Raw genomic sequence first — 24,605 nt, 5'->3', positions numbered from 1 at the left:
AATAATTAACATTTTGCAGATTATTCAAGGTGCTTTTGACTTTAACTGTATTTTTACATTTATTTATTTTTACTGCACTGACAGATGCTTTCACTTATTTATAGAATGTATTTTTTCTTACTGCACTGCCAGATTTTACATTTTTATTTATTTAATTTATTTTATGTTTTACATCATTTTTAAAGCAAGTAAAGGAACCTACCAGTGCAGTAAGACAAAATACACTTGTATTAAAATCACAATCTATAAAAACAAGTCTTAATTACTTGTGCAGTGTTGCTTCTTAGGTAAATTCATCTTCTTAAAAAATTAAATTAAAGGTCATTTGAGATATTTAACAGTGGCACACAGTACGTCTGATAAGAAATCTTACACTCTTCCTCTTTTCCGTAACCAGAGATCTCACACTCTGTCCAGTCTGGTAAAACCAGGTTAGGATCTGGTAAACAAGCAGGCAGAACTTCTGGAGAGTGAATGGCACACATACCGTGCTCACTCTTCAACTTTAGCAGAGCTGAAAACACAAGAAAACAATAAAATTAGACCAAATTAAAGCTAATATACAGCAAAACATGCCAGAAAAATTCCACATTTCATAAACATAAACAATATCAAAACTGTTTTTAGGATTAGTCAGATTTTTTAAAAGTCTGAATTATATTAAATAAACATACACTACTGTTTAAAAGTCAGTAAGATTCTTTCTGAAATTAATTCTATTCATTAAGGATGCATTAAATTGATCAAAAGTGACAGTAAAGACGTTTATAATGTTACAAAAGATTTCAAAGGAATGCTGTTTTTTTAGAACTTTCTATTCATCTGTGAATCCTGAAAAATAAAATGTATCAGTTTCCACAAAAATACTGTGCAGCACAACTATTTTTAACATTAATATGCTGATTTGCTGCTCAAATATTTCTGATTATTATCAGAATGATTTCTGAAGGATCATGTGACACTGAAAACTGGAGCAATAATGCTAAAAAATATGCTTTGATCACAGAAATAAATTACATTCTAACAGATATTCACATAGAAAAAACCTCTTTTAAATATATATAAAAAAAATCACAATATTACAGTTTTTACTGTATTTTTAATCAAATAAATGCAGCCTTGGTGAGCAGAGGAGACTTCTTTTAAAATATTAAAAAAAATCGTACCAACCCCAAACTTTTGAACAATAGTATGTGCACATAATAGAAAACATATAACATTTAAAAACATATGATAACAGTGCTTACTGTGGGCTGATGATATTAATAATAATTAGGATCTGTTTTATTTGTGTAAGAGTGTAGAATCGATTTGTCAGTGAATGATTTGAAGTCTCACCGATATCATTGTCATATGTCTCGTCGTCGTACTGATCATGGATCCAGTATTTCTCCACGTCAAAGATCTGCTCGCTGCTGGAGTTCTGAAGCCTGAAGGTTCGACCCAGAACCACTCGAAGACGCTTCTCATCAAATCTAAACACAGATTACAGAAGACAAAATTGTAAACAAAAAATCACTTCCTCTTGTTTTCAGTAAAATTATTTAAACATCTTTAAAACCATATGAATTTCACTTTTATGATGGAGTAAAGATGTTAAAATGGAGTTAAGATGAAGTAAAGAATATTTAGGGAAACAAAATTCATCAGTATTTTCTCTGACTGTAAATGTTTACACAATGAGCATTAGCAACACTTCAACGTTTGAAAATACATTTTCAACTGATCTCCATTTCTTTTTAAATTTAAAAATTGAATAAAAAAATAAAAATGTACATTTCAAATTGATTCAAATGAAGTAATTTTAAGATTTCAACAGGGGCGTAGTGTCTGGGTATTCAGGGTATGTAGGTGCATATGGGCTCGGGCAGATCCCTTGCATTTTTTTTTCTTAATAGCAGTGGAAACCTAAAATACGCCATCATTTTTGTTCATAAAGGTAAGAGTAATAAATCATTCGGAACTGCAAAAGGTCTACTTTTATTTGCGTGCACTCACAATATCAACAAGCCTTTGTTCTTTTGTAAAATAGTTAAAAAAACCAAACATGCGCTTTCTGCTGTCTCTGTCTTGAGGAGAAGCGCTTTAACAAAAATGACCCGAAACTCAGTGAACAAATTATTAGAACAGAGCCTGTGTTGCGGTCATTAAAATAGTTAATTTTAGTTTTTAATGGCAAAGTGGCTAGATTTCATTTTGTTTCTTTATTAAGTTAATTTAGAAATATGTTTGGAACATTTTATGTTTGTTAAATTCAAGCTTTTGTTTTTCTAAAGTAATGATCAAGCGGCCAGCGGCAATGAGTTGAGCATGTTTGATCAATTTATCCTTTTCAAATCAACACGACTTGCCAAAAATAAAATCTATAGACATAAAACACGATGCATTTCACAATATTAATTAAAAAATTTAACCTAGATAAATGTGCACTGTTAGACGAATATCTAGTCGTTTGTGTGGAGAGTGGAAGCTAAAGCACGCTTTGCAGGACATAAAGCGCCAGCGCGATCCCATGCATTTTTTTTCTTAATAACAGTGGAAACCTAAAATACGCCATCATTTTTGTTCATAAAGGAAAGAGTAATAAATCATTCGGAACTGCAAAAGGTCTGCTTTTATTTGCGTGCACTCACAATATCAACAAGCCTTTGTTCTTTTGTAAAATAGTTAAAAAAACCAAACATGCGCTTTCTGCTGTCTCTGTCTTGAGGAGGAGCGCATTAACAAAAATGACCCGAAACTCAGTGGACAACTTATTAGAACAGAGCCTGTGTTGCAGTCATTAAAATAGTTAATTTTTGTTCTTTAAATGGCAAAGTGGCTAGATTTCATTTTGTTTCTTTATTAAGTTAATTTAGAAATATGTTTGGAACATTTTATATTCGTTAAATTCAAGCTTTTGTTTTTCTAAAGTAACGACCAAGCGGCCAGCGGCAATGAGTTGAGCATGTTTGATCAATTTATCCTTTTCAAATCAACACGACTTGCCAAAAATAAAATCTATAGACATAAAACACTTGATGCATTTCACAATATTAATTAAAAAATTTAACCTAGATAAATGTGCACTGTTAGACGAATATCTAGTCGTTTGTGTGGAGAGTGGAAGCTAAAGCACGCTTTGCAGGACATAAAGCGCCAGCGCGATCTCTTGCATTTTTTTTTCCTAATAAGAGTGGAAACCTAAAATACGCCATCATTTTTGTTCATAAAGGTAAGAGTAATAAATCATTCAGAACTGCAAAAGGTCTACTTTTATTTGCGTGCACTCACATTATCAACAAAACCTTGTGCTTTTGTAAAATAGCTAAAAAAACAATCATGTGCTTTCTGCTGTGTCTGTCTTGAGGAGAAGCACATTAACAAAAATGACCCGAAACTCAGTAAACAAATTATTAGAACAGAGCCTGTGTTGCAGTCATTAAAATAGTTAATTTTTGTTCTTTAATGGCAAAGTGGCTAGATTTCATTTTGTTTCTTTATTAAGTTAATTTAGAAATATGTTTGGAACATTTTATGTTTGTTAAATTCAAGCTTTTGTTTTTCTAAAGTAATGATCAAGCGGCCAGCGGCAATGAGTTGAGCATGTTTGATCAATTTATCCTTTTCAAATCAACACGACTTGCCAAAAATAAAATCTATAGACATAAAACACTTGATGCATTTCACAATATTAATTAAAAAATTTAACCTAGATAAATGTGCACTGTTAGACGAATATCTAGTCGTTTGTGTGGAGAGTGGAAGCTAAAGCACGCTTTGCAGGACATAAAGCGCCAGTGCGATCTCTTGCATTTTTTTTCCTAATAAGAGTGGAAACCTAAAATACGCCATCATTTTTGTTCATAAAGGAAAGAGTAATATATCATTCGGAACTGCAAAAGGTCTGCTTTTATTTGCGTGCACTCACAATATCAACAAGCCTTTGTTCTTTTGTAAAATAGTTAAAAAAACCAAACATGCGCTTTCTGCTGTCTCTGTCTTGAGGAGGAGCGCATTAACAAAAATGACCCGAAACTCAGTGGACAACTTATTAGAACAGAGCCTGTGTTGCAGTCATTAAAATAGTTAATTTTTGTTCTTTAAATGGCAAAGTGGCTAGATTTCATTTTGTTTCTTTATTAAGTTAATTTAGAAATATGTTTGGAACATTTTATATTCGTTAAATTCAAGCTTTTGTTTTTCTAAAGTAACGACCAAGCGGCCAGCGGCAATGAGTTGAGCATGTTTGATCAATTTATCCTTTTCAAATCAACACGACTTGCCAAAAATAAAATCTATAGACATAAAACACTTGATGCATTTCACAATATTAATTAAAAAATTTAACCTAGATAAATGTGCACTGTTAGACGAATATCTAGTCGTTTGTGTGGAGAGTGGAAGCTAAAGCACGCTTTGCAGGACATAAAGCGCCAGCGCGATCTCTTGCATTTTTTTTTCCTAATAAGAGTGGAAACCTAAAATACGCCATCATTTTTGTTCATAAAGGTAAGAGTAATAAATCATTCAGAACTGCAAAAGGTCTACTTTTATTTGCGTGCACTCACATTATCAACAAAACCTTGTGCTTTTGTAAAATAGCTAAAAAAACAATCATGTGCTTTCTGCTGTGTCTGTCTTGAGGAGAAGCACATTAACAAAAATGACCCGAAACTCAGTAAACAAATTATTAGAACAGAGCCTGTGTTGCAGTCATTAAAATAGTTAATTTTTGTTCTTTAATGGCAAAGTGGCTAGATTTCATTTTGTTTCTTTATTAAGTTAATTTAGAAATATGTTTGGAACATTTTATGTTTGTTAAATTCAAGCTTTTGTTTTTCTAAAGTAATGATCAAGCGGCCAGCGGCAATGAGTTGAGCATGTTTGATCAATTTATCCTTTTCAAATCAACACGACTTGCCAAAAATAAAATCTATAGACATAAAACACTTGATGCATTTCACAATATTAATTAAAAAATTTAACCTAGATAAATGTGCACTGTTAGACGAATATCTAGTCGTTTGTGTGGAGAGTGGAAGCTAAAGCACGCTTTGCAGGACATAAAGCGCCAGTGCGATCTCTTGCATTTTTTTTCCTAATAAGAGTGGAAACCTAAAATACGCCATCATTTTTGTTCATAAAGGAAAGAGTAATATATCATTCGGAACTGCAAAAGGTCTACATTTTATTTGCGTGCACTCACATTATCAACAAAACCTTGTGCTTTTGTAAAATAGCTAAAAAAACAATCATGCGCTTTCTGCTGTCTCTGTCTTGAGGAGGAGCGCCAAACAAAAATGACCCGAAACTCAGTGAATATTTGCCTCACAGACATAATAAATATCTATAGAATGCTTTTAATTACTACTTTAAAACAAAATAATTAATGTAATAAAATCGTGTTATATTGCGTAAAGTTAATGTGAAAATTCCAACATTAACAATTAAATTAATTCAGCACGTATCTGTTATCGAATATCAGAAATGTATTCGATAACAATCAAGTGATTGGACGATTTTTGGATTCTTGACGTCATGACGGTTAAAGCCTGTTTCTTTAAGTAGGAATGAAACTAACACACAAACACACACCTCTCCTGGAAGCAGTGAGCGGCGGAGAGGATCCAGCAGGAGTCGATGAGGACGCCGCCGCACAGGAAGTTGTACGATTTGGCACGTGGCCGATAGACTGTGATGGCGGCCTGCCACGGCTGCTCTCTGATATCGCTGACCTGACCTCCACGAATCCTGAACATGGGCAGAGAGTTTGAAGGTGCTTCAGTCCGCTGACCGCAGTAACCTAAGAGCAAGACAACACTTCAGAATCCTAAAACACCCTTGAGTTACATATACAAGAGCAACCACTCGTTTTCTAATATAAAATTTGAAAGTCTAATTATTTTTCATCGACTTACCTTGATTGTTGGTGGTCATTGGGGCTCGTGGTCCAAGCGTAGTGATTGTTTTCCTCACTGTGGAAGTAAGACAAATATGGTAAACAAAGCAGCCACATGCAAGATTTAGAAAAATAAATGTGTCGGACTGATTTAGATAAATAACAGCACAATTTAACTAAAAGATGTGAGTTCACATTACATTCACATAGATATCTCAGGAACCCAATTTAAAAAATGTAAAAATTAAAATAATCAATAATAATACTACTACTATTAACAATAATAATTATTTTTGTTATCTGTTTAATTTTATGAATTTACTCTCTAATTTGTATTAATTAGTCAAAACAACAAAAGTGACAGTGAAGACGTTTATGTTACAAAAGATTTCTGTTTTAAAGAAATGCTGTTTTTTTAGAACTTTCTATTCATGCGTGAATCATGAAAAATAAATGTATCACAGTTTCCACTAAAATATTGTGCAGCACAATTGTTGTTTAACACTGATAATACTCAGAAATGTTTCTTGAGCAGCAAATAAACATTAGAATGATTTCTGAAGGATCATGTGACCCTTATTAACCTCATTTGTAAGTCGCTAAAAGCATCTAAAAGTGGATAAAATTGTCTGCTAAATGACTAAATGTAAATGGGTCAAAGATATTAAGATGTCCACGTCAAAAGAAGTTTACAAAGGTGATTTTATGTCCATAGAAAGCACATTAAATGTAAGTAAAGTGTCTACTTCTAAGATTTCAAATAAGTTTTTGGAGATTAAAATGTCAAAATTTGGTTCAAATAATGTTGCATTGTCATTCAGTGTAACACAACATTTATTTAAAAATTCAAACATGTTTATTCTGACTTGCACATATTAAAATATATAAAAGAATAAGGGAGTATATTAAATTTTATTGTGTTTTAAAGGGGTAAATATATTACAATACATATATATAAAATATTACTGACAAATTAAAAACTAATTAGTATTTGGTGTTAAAGTAATTAATCTTTTAATATGTCATAAATTGATTTTTGTTGTAAATATGCCTGACAAGATTATTACACTGAATGACATTATAGTGGGTGTCTTATGTAAATTAAGGGAAAATGTATGATATTTATTTTTTGCTCAGAAAAACAAAAATGCAATTAAATTACAGAGAAAACTTTAATATATTTTTTTAAAACAGTATTAACAACAATTTAAAACAATATTACACTTATTGTTTTTTTTTGTTTTTTTTTCCTTAAACACTTTTTCATCTTTGACCCAAATGTGAATGTAGTAATAATTTAATTATTAATATTAAAATTATTAAGAATTACAATTGTTCTGTAAAATAATTTAATATTTGATTAGAATAATTTTATTTACATTATAGTTACAATACTTATATTTACGTCTTAAATTCTTCACTTTCAAATGTTAAGATTCTAAATTCAAAAATTCTAAATATTATAAACATAGACAAAATTATTATCATTAGCTAAAACTAAAACTAAAACAATTCCTTACTTGAAATAAAAAAATAATAATTATGAAAACAATTTATTTCAGCTAGCTCCCAAATAAATATTTCTTATTTTCATTTAGTTTAACTTGATGTACTAAAATAACTGAAATAAAATAAAAAATGATGAAAATGATGATTGACAATATTACTAAACTTTAAAATTAAAGTGAAAACACAAATAAAGTAGAATTTGTTCAGAAAAAAAAAACCCTCAGTGGTACAAAAACAAGCTTTTTTGGTGGAATACTTCCGAAATGCTGTAAATGTCATGCACAACATTTTTTGCTGTTTTTTGGGAAACCTTAATTACTTCAAGGCTAAACAGCGAAGCGCATCGGTTAGTCATGTGCACGTAGATCGGTGACTAATGTATTGAGCAGTTGTCATGGCACCACTGCAAACTTACCACATTTAGGGACGTCACAGAGTTCCCAGGTCAGCTGAGATCCTTTATAGACGTGACACCAAGGGCCGAGGTCACCGTCCGGATTCCTGTAAGTGAAAACAGCCAGAGTTAGAGATGGAATTTGGAGTTTTCTGTTGCTTTAGGAACAGTGAGGATGAGACAGTGTTGTTGATTAAGAGCTATTGTTGGGCCTACGAAGTGAACAGAAACCCTTTAAGGGGAGACACTGCAGGCAAAAACACAGTTTTTTAAATGCACCCATCAAGTTTGAGATTTTGGGCTTTTTGGTGTTTCATAAAGTGTTTTTTCAGACTAGTGGAAAGAAAACTTCCAGAAGACACTGTTAAGTGTTTCTTTTTTGGCACCTTATCGATTTGTCTCAATACATTTCAATTACAATACATATTTTTAAAGGCCGTTTTCTCAAAATTATTTTTTTCTCCTACACTGAGCCATAAATCTCCACTTCAGTAGCACTTACACACAGCAAACTTCACATTTTTATTTTTTATTTTACAGAGGGATTTGTTCATATATAATTTGCTTGATTTTATACATTTTATTCCCCCAAAAATGGTAAAAAAAATTCATTGTTTTCTATCTGTTCTAAGTTTTTTTCTGAATTATGGAGTGACAAAATGAGAAAATCCCCAAAAACATTTGACTCTAATATGTCAAAAAAAAATTAAACAAGAATTTTGAAACTTACTTCATTCAGTGTTTAGGTTTTTATACTAGAAATGTATGCAAATTAGCGCATATTTCATTAAACAATGCCTCATTTGCATATTTAAACCTAACATTTTAGAAAACTTTCAATTACCAATGTAATCAATTAAATGTGTAAGTAAGTTTTTTTTACCCTATTCACCTGCAGTGTCTCGCCTTAGTTCATGCAAAAATGAAAGTTTGATTTTTATCTGCTTACCCCCAGGGCATCCAAGATGTAGGTGGCTTTGTTTCTTCAGCAGAACACAAATGAAGATTTTTAACTCAAACCACTGCAGTCTGTCAGTCATATAATGGCAGTCAATGGGCACCAAATCTTTAAGAGTAAAAAAAAACACATACATGGACAAAACCAAATTAAACCCTGTGGCTCGTGACGATACACTGAGGTCTTAAGTCACAAAATGAATGATAATAAGTGATGTATACATGCGATAGATCACTTCAGCACCTGCATCAGAGGTAATGATATAAATACTGTTTTTTGCACAGACCGATCGTTTTGAGTCTTAAGACCTCAATGTATCGTCACGAGCCGCAGGGCTTAATTTGGTTTTTTCTGTGTGTGTTTTTTTCACTCTTAAAGATTTGGTATCCATTGACTGCCATTATATGACTGACAGACTGCAACAGTTTTCGTTAAAAATCTTTGTTTGTGTTCTACTGAAGAAACAAAGTCACCTACATCTTGGATGCCCTGGGTGAACTATCCCTTTAACTATGGTTAAAGCAATGTTGTGATTGGTTTTATGATGCAGTAATGGTACTTTTGATTTTATATATTCACAAAGCGTGTGTCAGATTTATAAAGAAACCATTTGTAATTCAAATCAATTTATAATGAACTTTACCTGCAGAAGTTGTGGCTGGCGATGCCCAACTCTCTGGCGTCGGACCTCCACGCGTTGTAGATCTTACGGGACACTGCGGGTGCATCCCACGATAAACACTTCAAACCACTGCGGGTGACTGCTTTCGTCCCTCTGTAGGTCTGCCCTGATCCCCGTGTGCACTCTAGATAGGGATCTGAAACAACATGACATTAGTACACACTAATGGATATGGATATCTATGTCTGTCTGTGCATGTGGTTGAGTTTTTAGTGTTTGTACCGATTAAGCAGGTCGGCAAAGAGCAGAACTCCCATGAGATCTGAGCCTTCTTATAAACATAACACCAGGGTTTACTGTCTCCATCTGGATTCCTGAGGAATAAAACACAACCCAGACATGAGTATTATTAATATACTCACCAAAAACCAAATGGAGCTCAATGCACAAAAGTACATTTTTGGTGAGAAGCAATATGATAAAAGACATCAATGTTCAACTTTAATGTATTAATGAATAAAGCCTGGAGAAAAAAGTGCATGTGCACCTGCAGTAGTTGTGATTTCCCAATCCCAGTGTGTTTGCCTCTGGTCTCCTGGCGGTGAATTTCTTCCCACGGAGTGAGCTGGAGTTCCAGTTAATGCACTCCAGTCCTGATGTACTCATGCTCCATGTGCCACGGTAACCCGAGCCCTGACCTCGCGAACATCGCTCAGTTGTGTCTGAGAGAAACACAGGAAAACATACCATCAAATTCTACTTTACTAACATTCATGTTATCAATTATAAATTGTTGCATGCTTTTGTTGAATGATTTACACATGCATAAGCCAAAAGAGAATCTCAACCAGGGTGATTGCAACTCATAATACTAAAGAGAACAAGTTACATTAGTTATACTAATTTTACTAGTAACTAATAAAGTAAAATAGTAGGTTATACTAGTAACGCTAATTATACCAGCAACTAAAAAATATCAATAAAGTAAGTTACACTAGATATACTAATTTACTAGCAACAAATAATACTAAAAATAGCAAGTTAACACTAGTTACATCAACTTTACTAGCAACTAATCTTACACTGGCAACTAATACTACTAAAAATAGTATGCTATACTAATTACAATAATTTCACTAGGAATGAATCATTCTAAAAATATTAAGTTACACTAGTTTTACTAGAAATATAGATACTAAAATTAGTAAATTAAAATAATTACGTTTATTGTACTATATAATATAGTAGGTTTTACTAGTTACGCTAATTTTACTAACAAGTAATGATACTCAAACAGTAAGTTATACTAGTTACAGTAAATCTATGAGCAAGTACTGGTACTAAAAAAGGTAATCAGTTAGTAAGTTATACTAGTTATACTACCTAATAATACTAAAAGAAGTTACACTAGTTACACTTATGTACTAGCAACTAATAATAAAAATAGTAAGTCATACTATTTATACTAGTAATACTAGCAACTAATAATTACAAAAATACTAAGTTATACTAGTTTTTCTTGCAACTAATCCTATTAACAATAGTAAGTTATATTAATTACACTAATTATTCTAGCAACTCATGATAGTAAATATGGTAAGTTATACTAATTACACTAATTTTACTAGGAATGAATCATTCTAAAAATATTAAGTTACACTAGTTTTACTAGAAATATAGATACTAAAATTAGTAAATTAAAATAATTACGTTTATTGTACTATATAATATAGTAGGTTTTACTAGTTACGCAAATTTTATTAGCAAGTAATGATAGTTAAACAGCAAGTTATACTAGTTACAGTAAATCTATGAGCAAGTACTGATACTAAAAAAGGTAATAAGTTAGTAAGTTATACTAGTTATACTACCTAATAATACTAAAAGGAGTAAGTTACACTAGGTACACTTATATACTAGCAACTAATAATAAAAATAGTAAGTCATTCTATTTATACTAGTAATACTAGCAACTAATAATTACAAAAATACTAAGTTATACTAGTTTTTCTTGCAACTAATACTATTAACAATAGTAAGTTATATTAATTACACTAATTATTCTAGCAACTCATGATAGTAAATATGGTAAGTTATACTAATTACACTAATTTTACTAGGAATGAATCATTCTAAAAATATTAAGTTACACTAGTTTTACTAGAAATATAGATACTAAAATTAGTCAATTAAACTAATTACGTTTATTGTACTATATAATATAGTAGGTTTTACTAGTTACGCAAATTTTACTAGCAAGTAATGATAGTTAAACAGTAAGTTATACTAGTTACAGTAAATCTATGAGCAAGTACTGATACTAAAAAAGGTAATAAGTTAGTAAGTTATACTAGTTATACTACCTAATAATACTAAAAGAAGTTAGACTAGTTACACTTATGTACTAGCAACTAATAATAAAAATAGTAAGTCACACTATTTATACTAGTAATACTAGCAACTAAAAATTACAAAAATACTAAGTTATACTAGTTTTTCTTGCAACTAATACTATTAAGAATAGTAAGTTATATTAATTACACTAACTATTCTAGCAACTCATGATAGTAAATATGGTAAGTTATACTAATTACACTTATTTTACTAGCGAATAATGATACACTAATAACAGCTAGCAAGTAATGATACTAAAATAGTAAGTTATACTACGTAGTTACACAAAATTAACTATAAATGATGATACTAAAAATACAAGTTAGTAAGTTATGCTATTTATTCTAACTAATAATACTAAAGAGTAAGTTACACTAGTTACACCAATTGACTAAAAATAGTTAGTCATACTAGTTATACTAGCTACTAATAATTCTAAAAATACTTAATGATACTAGTTTTTCTAGCAAATAATACTATTAACAGTAGTAAATTATGTTAGAACTCATTATACTAAATATAATAAGGTATACTAATTACACTTATTTTTCTAGCAAGTAATGATACACTAAAAAGTATTTTTCTAGTTACACTAAGTTTACTAGCCAGTAATGATACTAAAATAGTAAGTCATACTAGTTACACTAAATATATTAGCAACTAACGATACTAAAAAACATAAGTTAATAAGTTATACTATTTATTCTAACTAAGAATCCTAAAAATAGTAAGTCATACTAGTTGTATCCGTTTTAATACAAATAATATTGGTAATGCATAGTAAGTTATACTGGCAAATAATACTGCTAAAAAGTGTTATACTAAATAAGCTCATTTTACTAGCAACTAATAATTCAAAAAATACTGTTATACTATTTTTTACTTATACTTATTTTTCTCCTAGCAAGCAATACTATTAGCAATAGTGAGTTATATAAGTTATAGTAAGTTATACTAATTATGCTTATTTTACTAGAAAGTAATGATGCACTAAAAATAGTAAGTTTTACTAGTTACACAATTTTGTATTAGCAAGTAATGATACTAAAATAAGTTTTACTAGTTACACTAACTTCATTAGCAACTAATAATACTAAAAGGTTATATACTAATTATACTAGCAATTAATAATACTAAAAAAATGTAAGCTATAATAGTTATACTAACTCACTAAAAACAGCAAGTTATATTACTTTTACTAGCAACTAATACAAAATAAAAACTAAATATGTGACCCTGGACCACAAAACCAGTCTTAAGTCGCTGGGGTATATTTGTAGCAATAGCCAAAAATACATAGTATGAGTCAAAATGATTGATTTTTCTTTTATGCCAAAAATCATTAGGAAATTAAGTAAAGATCATGTTCCATGAAGATTTTTTGTAAAATTCCTACTATAAATATATCAAAATGTAATTTTTGATTAGTAATATGCATTGTTAAGAACTTAATTTGGACAACTTTAAAGGTGATTTTCTCAGCATTTTGATTTTTTTGCACCCTCAGATTCCAGATTTTCAAATAGATGTATCTCGGCCAAATATTGTCCTATCCTAACAAACCATACATCAATAGAAAGCTTATTTATTGAGCTTTCATATGATGTATACATCTCAGTTTTGTAAAATTTAACCTTATGACTGGTTTTGTGGTCCAGGGTCACATATATGTAAGTAAATTTAATATAACTAAAAACCTCTAAACAAAGTGATTAAAAAAGCACTTGCTGCCAAATCAAGTGCTGATGACTTACTGATTTCACACTGAGTGCCTGTAAACCCAGGCGGACACTGGCAGATGAAGTCACTGGAGTAAACCGCTTCTTTACACGTCCCTCCATTATAACACTTGGACACGAAACATTCTGAAAAACAGAATAATAAAAATCTGTAATAAATGGCATTTATTGCTCAGCCTGACGTTTCTATAGTAAAATGCTATTCTGGGTGTGCGACGAACATTTTTGCTCTTTCTAAAATCTTCGTAATTAATTGGGTGTAAAGTGGTTTTGCATAATGATTACATCATGTTATATTTAGAAATACAACAACTTTTACAACAAAAGCATCAATAAATTGTGGTCCCGTCGAAATACTGTTCGTACTGTGCCGTAACACAAAATCACAGGTGTTTTTAATTCCAGTAATTTTTTCCGTGACCGCAGGATGAGAATATAGTTTGGATCTGCTTGAGCGGGTGACTCATGGGGAGGAGATGCTATGTGTGACTCTAAGCTCAAATGTAAATGATTTGAATGTAAGTAGGTGGTTTTTGCAGAAATGCTGTGCTTTTCATCCACAAACACACATAAAAAAGGAATAAATAACATACGTTTTATATATGTTACTTAATAAATAAAACATAAAATGTTTATTTTTCTTTAAAAGAGGTTAGCCTATTACGAAAAAGCTTATGACAGAGTGTGTGATCACTCACTGGTCACTGGTATCTCATGACAGCGTACTCTTGCTCGTACGGCGCAGCGGCAGAATTCAACTTTCTGATTCTTCCATCGCAGCCACGTTGCTCCAATGTCTCTGACTGCGGCCGAATTAGCGTCCACACAAGAGTCTGAATCACACACACACACAAAATGACACAGAAATTAAGACATAATGGTTGTGGTCAGGAGTAGATGCAAATTAAATGACTCAGGCCTTATTCTCCACATCAGACTGGGGAAGGACAGAGAGGACAGAAACAAACAAAGGACAAAAGGTGCTTTAGTCTGGAATGAAAGCAGTGTTGCCAGATCGGGTTGACGATTTCCAGCCCAAAAGCTCACCAAAACCCGACCACTTCAACAAAAACCGGCCCAAATTTTAACAGCCAAAATAATGAGAATTTTATTGCCATGTCAAGGTTGATAAGGACCATTTTTATCTCTTTAAAAAAAGAATAATGACAAAATAAAATAAAGATAAATCAATTTCACAGGAATATGGATCAAAACAGTCCGAAAATATGCGTAAAATGTCTTCTTTTCAAAGTGGAAATTAACCGATGACTTTAACCCTTGGAAAAACACAAGCATCATTTTCAATGTCCACAGTAAAAATATGCTAATTTCTGTGCAAAAAGTGCACAATAAAGTGATGAGAAACAAATGTAATGTAGCTGGCATTTACGTTCATGCACACACCCACGTTTTCTTATTTCAGTTATATTTAGAAGTCTTCTATTCATCTCTCACCACGTGTAATCCACTTAGACTTTTTATCGTGTAACTATATTTAGGCCACTTTGCCATCGCAATTACTTAAAATGAATAAATGAATAAGCTGCATATTCAAAATCTTGCCCGTTATAGGGCCAAAACCCCGTCACTCACAAGTCATCACATCTCACTAATGTTAAAGACGTAAATTGATTGACAGGTATCTGTTAAACTAAACTAGTAAGGGTTGCGTTAAGCAAAAATGAGTTGATGACTGCACTACACATTATATTACTGTGATACTTTGAGCTCGAAGGTATTAAAATAACAATGACTAATGATAAAAGCGAAGAAAAAAGCAGCTGATTGGGCGGCTTTTGTTTTTTAAAGCAGCCCAAATTTTGTCTACCCGCCCAATGCGTTATTCTCCGGTCCAAGCCGATCAAAAGAAGCCCAATCGGGCGAAAACCCGCCCAATCTGGCAACACTGTCACTGAATGAAAGACAGCGTTCTGAGCAGAAGACAGTCTTGATGTGTTTGTCTTGAATGTGAATGTCACATGTATGTTTTTCCTGTGTACATAGTGCCCCCTATTGGACAACAGCATACTGAGGGTATGGCATACTAACACACTTTTTGCAGTATACAAAATACAGCTTACTATTAAACAAAAACATTTCATTTTGAATCAACTTAAAAAATACTTATGGAAGTCATATGAGTCAAATGATAAGTAAAACTGATATATTGATATCAAGAACTGTATGAATAAATGAATGAATCTCAATTAAGATGACAGTATCAAACAGTGTAAAAACATTTTAATTTACATGTGTCTTCAGTAACCAAAAATACATTGTATGGGTCAAAATTATCGCTTTTTCTTTTATGCCAAAATCATTAGGTAAAGATAAACATTGTGTTCCGTGAAGATATTTTGTAAATTTCCTACCGTAAATATATCAAAACCTTATTTTTGATTAGTAATATGCATTTGGACAGCTTTAAAGGCAATATTTTGGGGGTTTTTTTCACCCTCAGATTTCATATTTTCTAATAGTTGTATCTCAGCCAAATATTGTCCTATCCTAACAAACCAAATATCAATTGAAAGCTCATTCATTCATATTTCAGATGACTGGTTTTGTGGTCCAGGGTCACATTTAACCGTTTTAAAAACATTCTGGGATTCGAATCGATTCTGAATATGTCCATTTACACAAACGACTCGAACGAACCGAATCACTAATGAATTGGACTTTTCATTGCTACTTATGAATCGATTCACAAGAAAAATGAATCTGACTCAGTCAGGGTTGGTAAAGCTAGTTATTAGAAAAGCCATAATAGCTTATTACACAATAACACAGCTGTTTTTAATGTACCGTTATGCTACTGAACGTTAGGTTAGTAACGTTAAGTTAACTTAGCGTTAGTCAAAACAAGCTGTTGATATTTTTAGACACAAACGGTACTGACAAACATGATAATGATTCTAAATGCTTAAGCCAGCCTTGATTAGAGTTCAGGAAATCCGTCGTAAACACTATAAAATTACTTACCAATGACTATTTGAAGTAAAAATAAACCGTTTTCAGTCAAACTAAACTAGCGATTGCGTAATGGAAAAACTCCACCCACTAAGTACAAGTATAACAATATGATTGGCTGATCAACGTGTCAATCAAACTCAAAGGGGCGAAACAAATTCTGATTGGACAAAGTTTTCTCTCATAGTTTTCGCTACTGTCCGGCATGTTGACAGCGGCCCGAATCAGAAAATGATCGAAATACCACAAAATTAGTCATAAGGGTCTTTTTTTTTTTTTTTTTTTTTTTTTTTAATTGAGCTTTATACATTATCAAAAACTGAATAAATAAGCTTTCCATTTATGTATGGTTTGTTAGGATAGATAGGACATAAAGCAGAGATATAACCTTTTGAAAATCTGGAATCTGAGGGTGCAAAAAAACCTAAATACTAAGAATATATCTTTTAAAAATATCCAAATGAAGTTCATAGCAATGAGAAAAACAGAGCAAAAATATAAATTTCAAATTGACCCTTATAACTGGTTTTATGGTCCAATGTCACATTTAAGTTAAATTTAGCAAATAAGATAAATAACTAGGGTATTTATCTATTTGTGACCCTGGACCACAAAACCAGTTATAAGGGTCAATTTGAAATTGAGATTTATAAATAATAAATAAGCTTTCCATTGATGTATGGTTTGATAGGATAGGACAATATTTGGCTGAGATACAACTATTTAGAAACTATTTAGGAATCTGAGGGTGCAAAAAAAATCTAAATATTGAAACAATCACTTAAAAAGTTGTCCAAATGAAGTTCTTGGCAATGCATATTACTAATCAAAAATTAAGTTTTATAATATATACGGTAAAAAGTTTACAAAATATCTTCATGGAACATGATCTTTACTTAAAATCCTAATGATTTTGACCCATACAATGTATTGTTGGCTATTGCTACAAATATACATGTGCTACTTAAGACTGGTTTTTGGTACATGTATTTATTTACATGTTACACCAGTGATAAGTATTTAGCTGGTTTTGTGAGTTTGTTACTGTTGTATTCCATGCTTATAGCAATTCAACATAATGCACAGACTACATACTGCAAAAAATACCATGCAGTACATGCAACATAGCCAGAGATTAAATTAAGAAGTCAGAATAAAACTCACCTTTATATGTGCGTGTGCCTCTCTTCTGTCTGATCTTCACCACCTGTCAAAGATTCAGAGTTGTTCAATCCAGATATCATCCATTAACATCTCTCTTTTATGGCAAGCCGCTTTATCCTAAAATATACTATGCGCTACTTGTCGTAATTGCATTTTTACTAGTAACAATTCAATTCGAGGGCTCTCTAATTCAATTCCTACTAGTAACAATTCTAATTAGAGAGCTCTAATTCAATTCTTACTATTAAGAACTGAATTAGAGAGCTTGGTAATTCAATTAGAGAGCTCTGCAATTAAAAATATATTTAATGTGTTTTTTTTACTTGTAAAAATTGAATTATAGAGCTCTATAATTGCACTTTTACTAGTAATAATTAAATTAGAAAGTTCTCTAATCTGAATTGCTACTAGTTTTAGAATTTTTCCTCTTTAATTTGAATTATTACTAATAATAATTCAATTGTAGAGCTCTGTAGTTAAAAATGAATGGAAGTCAATGGAGACATATGACTAGTAAAAATTAATTTGTAGAGCTCTCTAATTGGAATTGTTACTAGAAATTGAATTACGACGAGTAATGCTTAGTATATTTTAGGCTACAACTGCTTGCCATACTCTCTCTCTCTCTCTCTCTCTCTCACACACACACACACACACACACACACACACACACACTTACTGTTGAATCTGCAGCACAGCAGAAAGCAAGATGCAGCAGCAGCAGCAGGTTTAGTAATAAATTCATGTTGTCCTGGATGTTTCTCTGTAAACTCCTGCAAAGCAAACAGAAAGGTTTGTTACACATTTCATTGGACAATGTTATTAGTCAGATGCTGCTTGTACATATAGCTTAACGAGACACGAAATTACATTTCATTACAAATGACAAAAACAACATAAGTACTAAACCATTAACTACAAATTAAATTGGAAAATATAAAAATAAAAGACTATAAAGTGATACTAACATAACACTGGCTCAAAAAAAAAAAACACAAAAATGTGCCATGGCATCAGCAGAAAGGCAATGACAATCTGTTTCCACTTTGCAAACAAAGTTTTGTGGTAATGTGTGGGCATTTTAGTCTAAATAAAGAAAGGATTTAATGCCTTTATCATCTGTTTTTTTCTTTTGTCTGACATTGTGAACGCTCCGTATGGAACAGAGACTTTAACAAGACCACAGAACAGAGAAAAGACTTTCTGCTTCTGAAAAGAAATTAGTCATGAAGCCCCACATCACACAGACACATATAATGTTGGTTAAACTTTCTTTGGCCCACTTTGTGTGTGTGTGTGTGTACCTGGTATTCATCACGTTGTGGGGACCAAATGGACATTTCTCAGGTCCCCATGAGGAAACAGGTTTATAAGTCATGCACAATGAGTTTTTTTGAGGAAGTAAAAGTTTGCACAATCTCCTGTGAGGGCTAGGTTTAGGTATAGGGTAGGTGTAGGGCGATAGAAAATACGGTTTGTACAGTATAAAAACCATTACGCCTATGGAATGTCCCCATAAAACATGTAAACCCAACATGTGTGTGTGTGTGTGTGTGTGTGTGTGTGTGTGTGTGTGTGTGTGTGTGTGTGTGTGTGTTTGATGAAGCCGGAATAGGAAGTTTATGGGTCACTTCCTGTTGGTTGCAGTGCCTTATAAACACAGATGATGATATTTGTGAGTGACTTCCCGAAAACAAGAAAGTGTTTCTGATATTAACTATTTATTAGTAATATATTTTTGGATGTAATGTCCTTCAACATTTCAAAAGCAAAATCTCAAAACGAAAGGACAGAAGAATACACCCTGTGTCTGCTATATTACAATCTAACCAGTTTATCCAGCACTCCTCAGTGCAACGGTTATACATTTTTAACGATTATTACTCATGACGGATTAAAATGGAAAATCCCTGAGGTGTGAATAACAGAAACACACCTCTGGGATTTCAACTGCTTCTCCTAAATGCAATTGTGAATCTAAATCCATCTCAGATGTTTCTCCAAAGAAAAATCCCCTTGTAATCTCACATGCATCTTCACTAGAGTTTCATTTCTCATCACATTTTTCCAAGATCTTTGTATGTCAATGGCTGAGTCACTTGGATCTGTTTATTTGTCAGAATAAACACATCTACCACTAAGTTGGCGTTCAATGCAAACAAAAAAAAAACACGTGCATATAAAGTCAGCGCTCATGTACATATAATGCAGTGGTTAGTTTCATGTTCATTATGGGCGTGAGACGTTACAGCGACCATGTTGTGCAGGAAACATATGGACCCAGCTGACATGAGACACACACACACACACACACACGAGAGAGACAGAAGCCCTTCCACAACACACACAGACTCAACAGAAGCAACACAAGCGGATCTGTCTGACCAGAGCATCTGCAGAATGACACTGCTGTAAAACCTTCCCCTTTTGTCTTTGTCCCTTTTCTATCCCCCCTCAATTCCTTTTCCTTCCATTCTCTTCTCTTGGTATCCTTATTCTTTGACCTCATTCACAATGTGTAGCAGCTCTCATGAGTCAGTATGAACTCTCTCTTTCTGACTCACAAGTATACAAAACCACAGACCGGCAACAACCTCAAACTTGAGAGTATTTTGTCTATACACTTCTTCAGCTTCAAACTTGAGTATTTTTAGCCTTTAAACTTGTTCAAACTCAACCTTCAGATTATTTACTCTACAAATGTCTTCAACCTCATACTTGAGTATTCTTTTGTCCTTAAACTTCTTTAAACTCAACTTTAAGAGTATAGTCTGCAAACGTCTTCAAATTCAAACTTGAGTATTTTTAGTCTTTAAACTCTTTCAAACTCAACCTTAAGAGCATAGTCTACAAACTTCTTCATTATCAAACTTGAGTATTTTTAGTCTTTAAACTTCTTCAAACTCAACCTTCAGAGTATTTTAGTCTACAAACTCTTTAACCTCAAACTTGAGTATTTCAAACTCAGCCTTAAGAATATAGTCCACAAATGTTTTCAGTTGCAAACTTGAGTATTTTTAGTCTTTAAACTCCTTCAAACTCAACCTTAAGAGCATAGTCTACAAACTTCTTCATTATCAAACTTGAGTATTTTTAGTCTTTAAACTTCTCCAATCTCAACCTTAAGAGTAGTCTACAAACTTTTTCAACCGCAAACTTGAGTATTTTTAGACTTCAAACTTCTTCAAACTCAAAAGTATTTTAGTCTACAAACTTCTTCAACTGCAAACGTGAGTATATTTGTCTATAAACTCCAGCCTCAAATGTAAGAGTATTTTACTGCAAACCTCTCCAACTTTAAACTTAAGAGTATTTTGTCTATAAATATCAACCTCAATCTTAAGATTATATTTAGTTTCTTATATTTAACTTCTTAAGCTTCAAACTTGAGTATTTTTAGTCTTTAAACTTGTTCAAACTCAACCTTCAGATTATTTACTCTACAAATGTCTTCAACCTCATACTTGAGTATTCTTTTTTCCTTAAACTTCTTTAAACTCAACTTTAAGAGTATAGTCTGCAAACGTCTTCAAATTCAAACTTGAGTATTTTTAGTCTTTAAACTCCTTCAAACTCAACCTTAAGAGCATAGTCTACAAACTTCTTCATTATCAAACTTGAGTATTTTTAGTCTTTAAACTCCTTCAAACTCAACTTTAAGAGTATAGTCCACAAATGTCTTCAGTTGCAAACTTGAGTATTTTTAGTCTTTAAACTTCTCCAATCTCAACCTTAAGAGTAGTCTACAAGCTTTTTCAACCGCAAACTTGAGTATTTTTAGACTTGAAACTCAATAGTATTTTAGTCCACAAACTTCTTCACCCTCAAACTTGAGTATTTTTAGCCCTAAAAACTCCAGCCTCAAATGTAAGAGTATTTTACTGCAAACCTCTCCAACTTTAAACTTAAGAGTATTTCGTCTATAAATATCAACCTCAATCTTAAGATTATATTTAGTTTCTTATATTTAACTTCTTAAGCTTCAAACTTGAGTATTTTTAGTCTTTAAACTTGTTCAAACTCAACCTTCAGATTATTTACTCTACAAATGTCTTCAGCCTCATACTTGAGTATTCTTTTGTCCTTAAACTTCTTTAAACTCAACTTTAAGAGTATAGTCTGCAAACGTCTTCAAATTCAAACTTGAGTATTTTTAGTCTTTAAACTCCTTCAAACTCAACTTTAAGAGTATAGTCCACAAATGTTTTCAGTTGCAAACTTGAGTATTTTTAGTCTTTAAACTCTTTCAAACTCAACCTTAAGAGCATAGTCTACAAACTTCTTCATTATCAAACTTGAGTATTTTTAGTCTTTAAACTCCTTCAAACTCAACTTTAAGAGTATAGTCCACAAATGTCTTCAGTTGCAAACTTGAGTATTTTTAGTCTTTAAACTTCTCCAATCTCAACCTTAAGAGAAGTCTACAAGCTTTTTCAACCGCAAACTTGAGTATTTTTAGACTTGAAACTCAAAAGTATTTTAGTCTACAAACTTCTTCAACTGCAAACGTGAGTATTTGTCTACAAACTCCAGCCTCAAATGTAAGAGTATTTTACTGCAAACTTCTCCAACTTTAAACTTAAGAGTATTTTGTCTATAAACATCAACCTCAATCTTAAGATTATATTTAGTTTCTTATATTTAACTTCTTAAGCTTCAAACTTGAGTATTTTTAGCCTTTTGAACTTCTTCCAATTCAACCTTAAGACTATTTTAGTCCACAAACCTTTTCACCCTCAAACTTGAGTATTTTTAGTCCTAAAAACTTCAGCCTCAAATGTAAGAGTATTTTACTGCAAAGTTCTCCAACTTAAAACTTAAGAGTATTTTGTTTTTAAACATCAACCTCAACCTTAAGAGTATTTTTTAACTTTTTAAACCGCAAACTTGAGAGTATATTGTATTTATACGTCAACCTCAATTTTAAGAATATTTTTTTAACCTCTTCAACCTCAAACTTGTTTCAAACGTGAGTATTTTTAGTCTTGAAACTTATTCAACCTCAAAATGTAACAGTATTTAGACTCTTTCAACTGCAAACGTGAGTATATTTGTTTATAAACTTCAGCCTCAAATGTAAGAGTTTTTCTAAATGCAAACTTATGCAACCTAAAACTTGTCTTCAAAGTTCTCAAGTTTCAAACTTAGAGTATTTTCGTCTTTAAACTTCAACCTCAAGCTATTTTTAGTTTCGAAACTTCCTCAAAACAAGGCACATTCATGTGAGAGTTAACACTACACAAGATATAAAAACTTAAGCTGATGCATCTTGAATGTGAAAACAGGTGGTACAAATCTTCAAATCACACCTATATTCAAGTCTTAATATCTTGTGCTAGTTTCAACTCTCTAATCTTGTTTTTAGGGTGTTTTAACCGGAAAACACTGAGTTGTTGCACTGTTGCAAAGTAAAAACATGCAACATTTGATATCCACACACACAGTTTGTGTTTGTGTGTGAAATCCGATCCTTACTTTAGGCCCCAAAGGCAGAACAGTGCGCCATTGTCCAGCAGACAGAAAGACATGTGGGAGGGAAGAATCGAGGAATAGATTACTGCAAACGTGATGAGTGAGTCGAAAAGCTTGTAAAGGAGTGAAGCTGAGTCACCGCACGCAGAGAGAAAGAGAGACACACACAGTCTATCTGTCCTGCATCTGTCCATCTGTAAGCCCTCGATAAATACAAGGGCTGAACGAGCGCAGGATAAGAGAAGCTGCATGCAATTTAAAGCAAAAACAACTAGCAACATGTTAACGTCAGCACAAGCAGACCTGCTGAGTTATGAGCAGCCTTTAAGGAATCCGACTTAAACCAACAAAGACACACCAACACAGCAGTGGGTCTATGAAGCACAGAGCTTATGCATTAGAGCGTGCTGTAAATGTGCTGACTGCAAACATACACTATAAACCTGATCTCAATTAAAGCCAGAGGCTGTTTGCTCTCAATCTGGTCTGATGGGTTCATTTAGTAATTTGTTTGTATCTGACACCCAGTATTTCCCATGCGAATGGCGTTTTTAGACGCACAGTGCTGGACGTTCACGGTACAAGCATGGCGTTTAGTAGTTCTGCAGATAAGAGAGGATTTACACACAGCAGAGTTTTACTAGGGGAATAACGAATTCCTGAGAATCAACGTCACGCGAGTCTGAAGGAGCCAACATGAATTATAGTCTGAGTACTGTAAGCGCTGGATGAACGTCTGATGAGTGCAGAGTACTAGAGAATGCGGGTCACAAACACAGATCTTTCTATATGCATTTTATACATACACACTCTTAAAAATAAAGGTTCCAAAAGGGCGTTTTTGCAGTGATTCCATAGAAGAACCATTTTTGGTTCCCCAAAGAACCTTTCAGTGAACAGTTCCTAAAAGATTTTGAAGAACATTTAAAAAAACCCTCAAGAACCTTTTCTGCATTTGAAAGGTTCCATGGATGTTCAAGGTTCTTCATAGAACCACTGACGCAATAAAATAACTTTTTTAAAAAGAGTGTACAGTAAAAATACAAAGTGCTTCTTGAGGTTAAACCTAAATGAAGAGGTTTTATTCAAGCCAAACCAGATCAACCTGACTATACTGAGTTGCGTCATCATTAGTCACTTTAAAGTTTAAATCAGGTACAAATAGACTTGATTCAACAACTATTTTTAGTTTACAAGAATGATTTGTTTTCACACTAGATTTAGTTATCATAGCATGTCAAATATTATTTAAAAATATCATTACAACTGAGTAAAAAACTGAACATAATACAATTTTATTCATCATGCATAAATAGCTGTTTAAACAACTGTCATTTACACGACCCTCTACATTAAATGGTGTGAACATTGTTCATTTATCTATCTCTAGGTCTAAACAGGTAGGTAACCTAAATTATGACATGATAGTTTTACGATATATGACATGATAAATATGATCCACACTTAAGTCAAAACAGTATTTATAATAAATAAACCACCCT

At 32.4% G+C, this 24,605-nt stretch overlaps 1 protein-coding gene across 1 annotated transcript in view; it reads right to left on the bottom strand.

Annotated features, from left to right (window-relative positions):
* Positions 1-24,605, bottom strand: part of plat (plasminogen activator, tissue) — a 30,780-nt gene that overhangs the window by 5,321 nt on the left and 854 nt on the right. The window contains exons 2-13 of the mRNA XM_073819297.1: positions 18,311-18,404; positions 17,632-17,674; positions 14,196-14,330; positions 13,513-13,623; positions 9,912-10,086; positions 9,647-9,738; positions 9,386-9,560; positions 7,806-7,891; positions 5,901-5,957; positions 5,578-5,785; positions 1,339-1,475; positions 374-514 (exon numbers count right to left, since the gene is read on the bottom strand). Of these exons, the coding sequence (XP_073675398.1) occupies positions 374-514; positions 1,339-1,475; positions 5,578-5,785; positions 5,901-5,957; positions 7,806-7,891; positions 9,386-9,560; positions 9,647-9,738; positions 9,912-10,086; positions 13,513-13,623; positions 14,196-14,330; positions 17,632-17,674; positions 18,311-18,376 (1,426 nt within the window). The 5' untranslated portion in view covers positions 18,377-18,404. The remainder of the gene's footprint in view (positions 1-373; positions 515-1,338; positions 1,476-5,577; positions 5,786-5,900; positions 5,958-7,805; positions 7,892-9,385; positions 9,561-9,646; positions 9,739-9,911; positions 10,087-13,512; positions 13,624-14,195; positions 14,331-17,631; positions 17,675-18,310; positions 18,405-24,605) is intronic.

Source organism: Garra rufa, chromosome 15 (genome assembly GCF_049309525.1).
Source record: "Garra rufa chromosome 15, GarRuf1.0, whole genome shotgun sequence".
Classification (NCBI taxonomy): Eukaryota; Metazoa; Chordata; class Actinopteri; order Cypriniformes; family Cyprinidae; genus Garra; species Garra rufa.
Note: the sequence above shows the minus strand (reverse complement) of the source record. Positions and strands in the feature narration are given on the sequence as shown.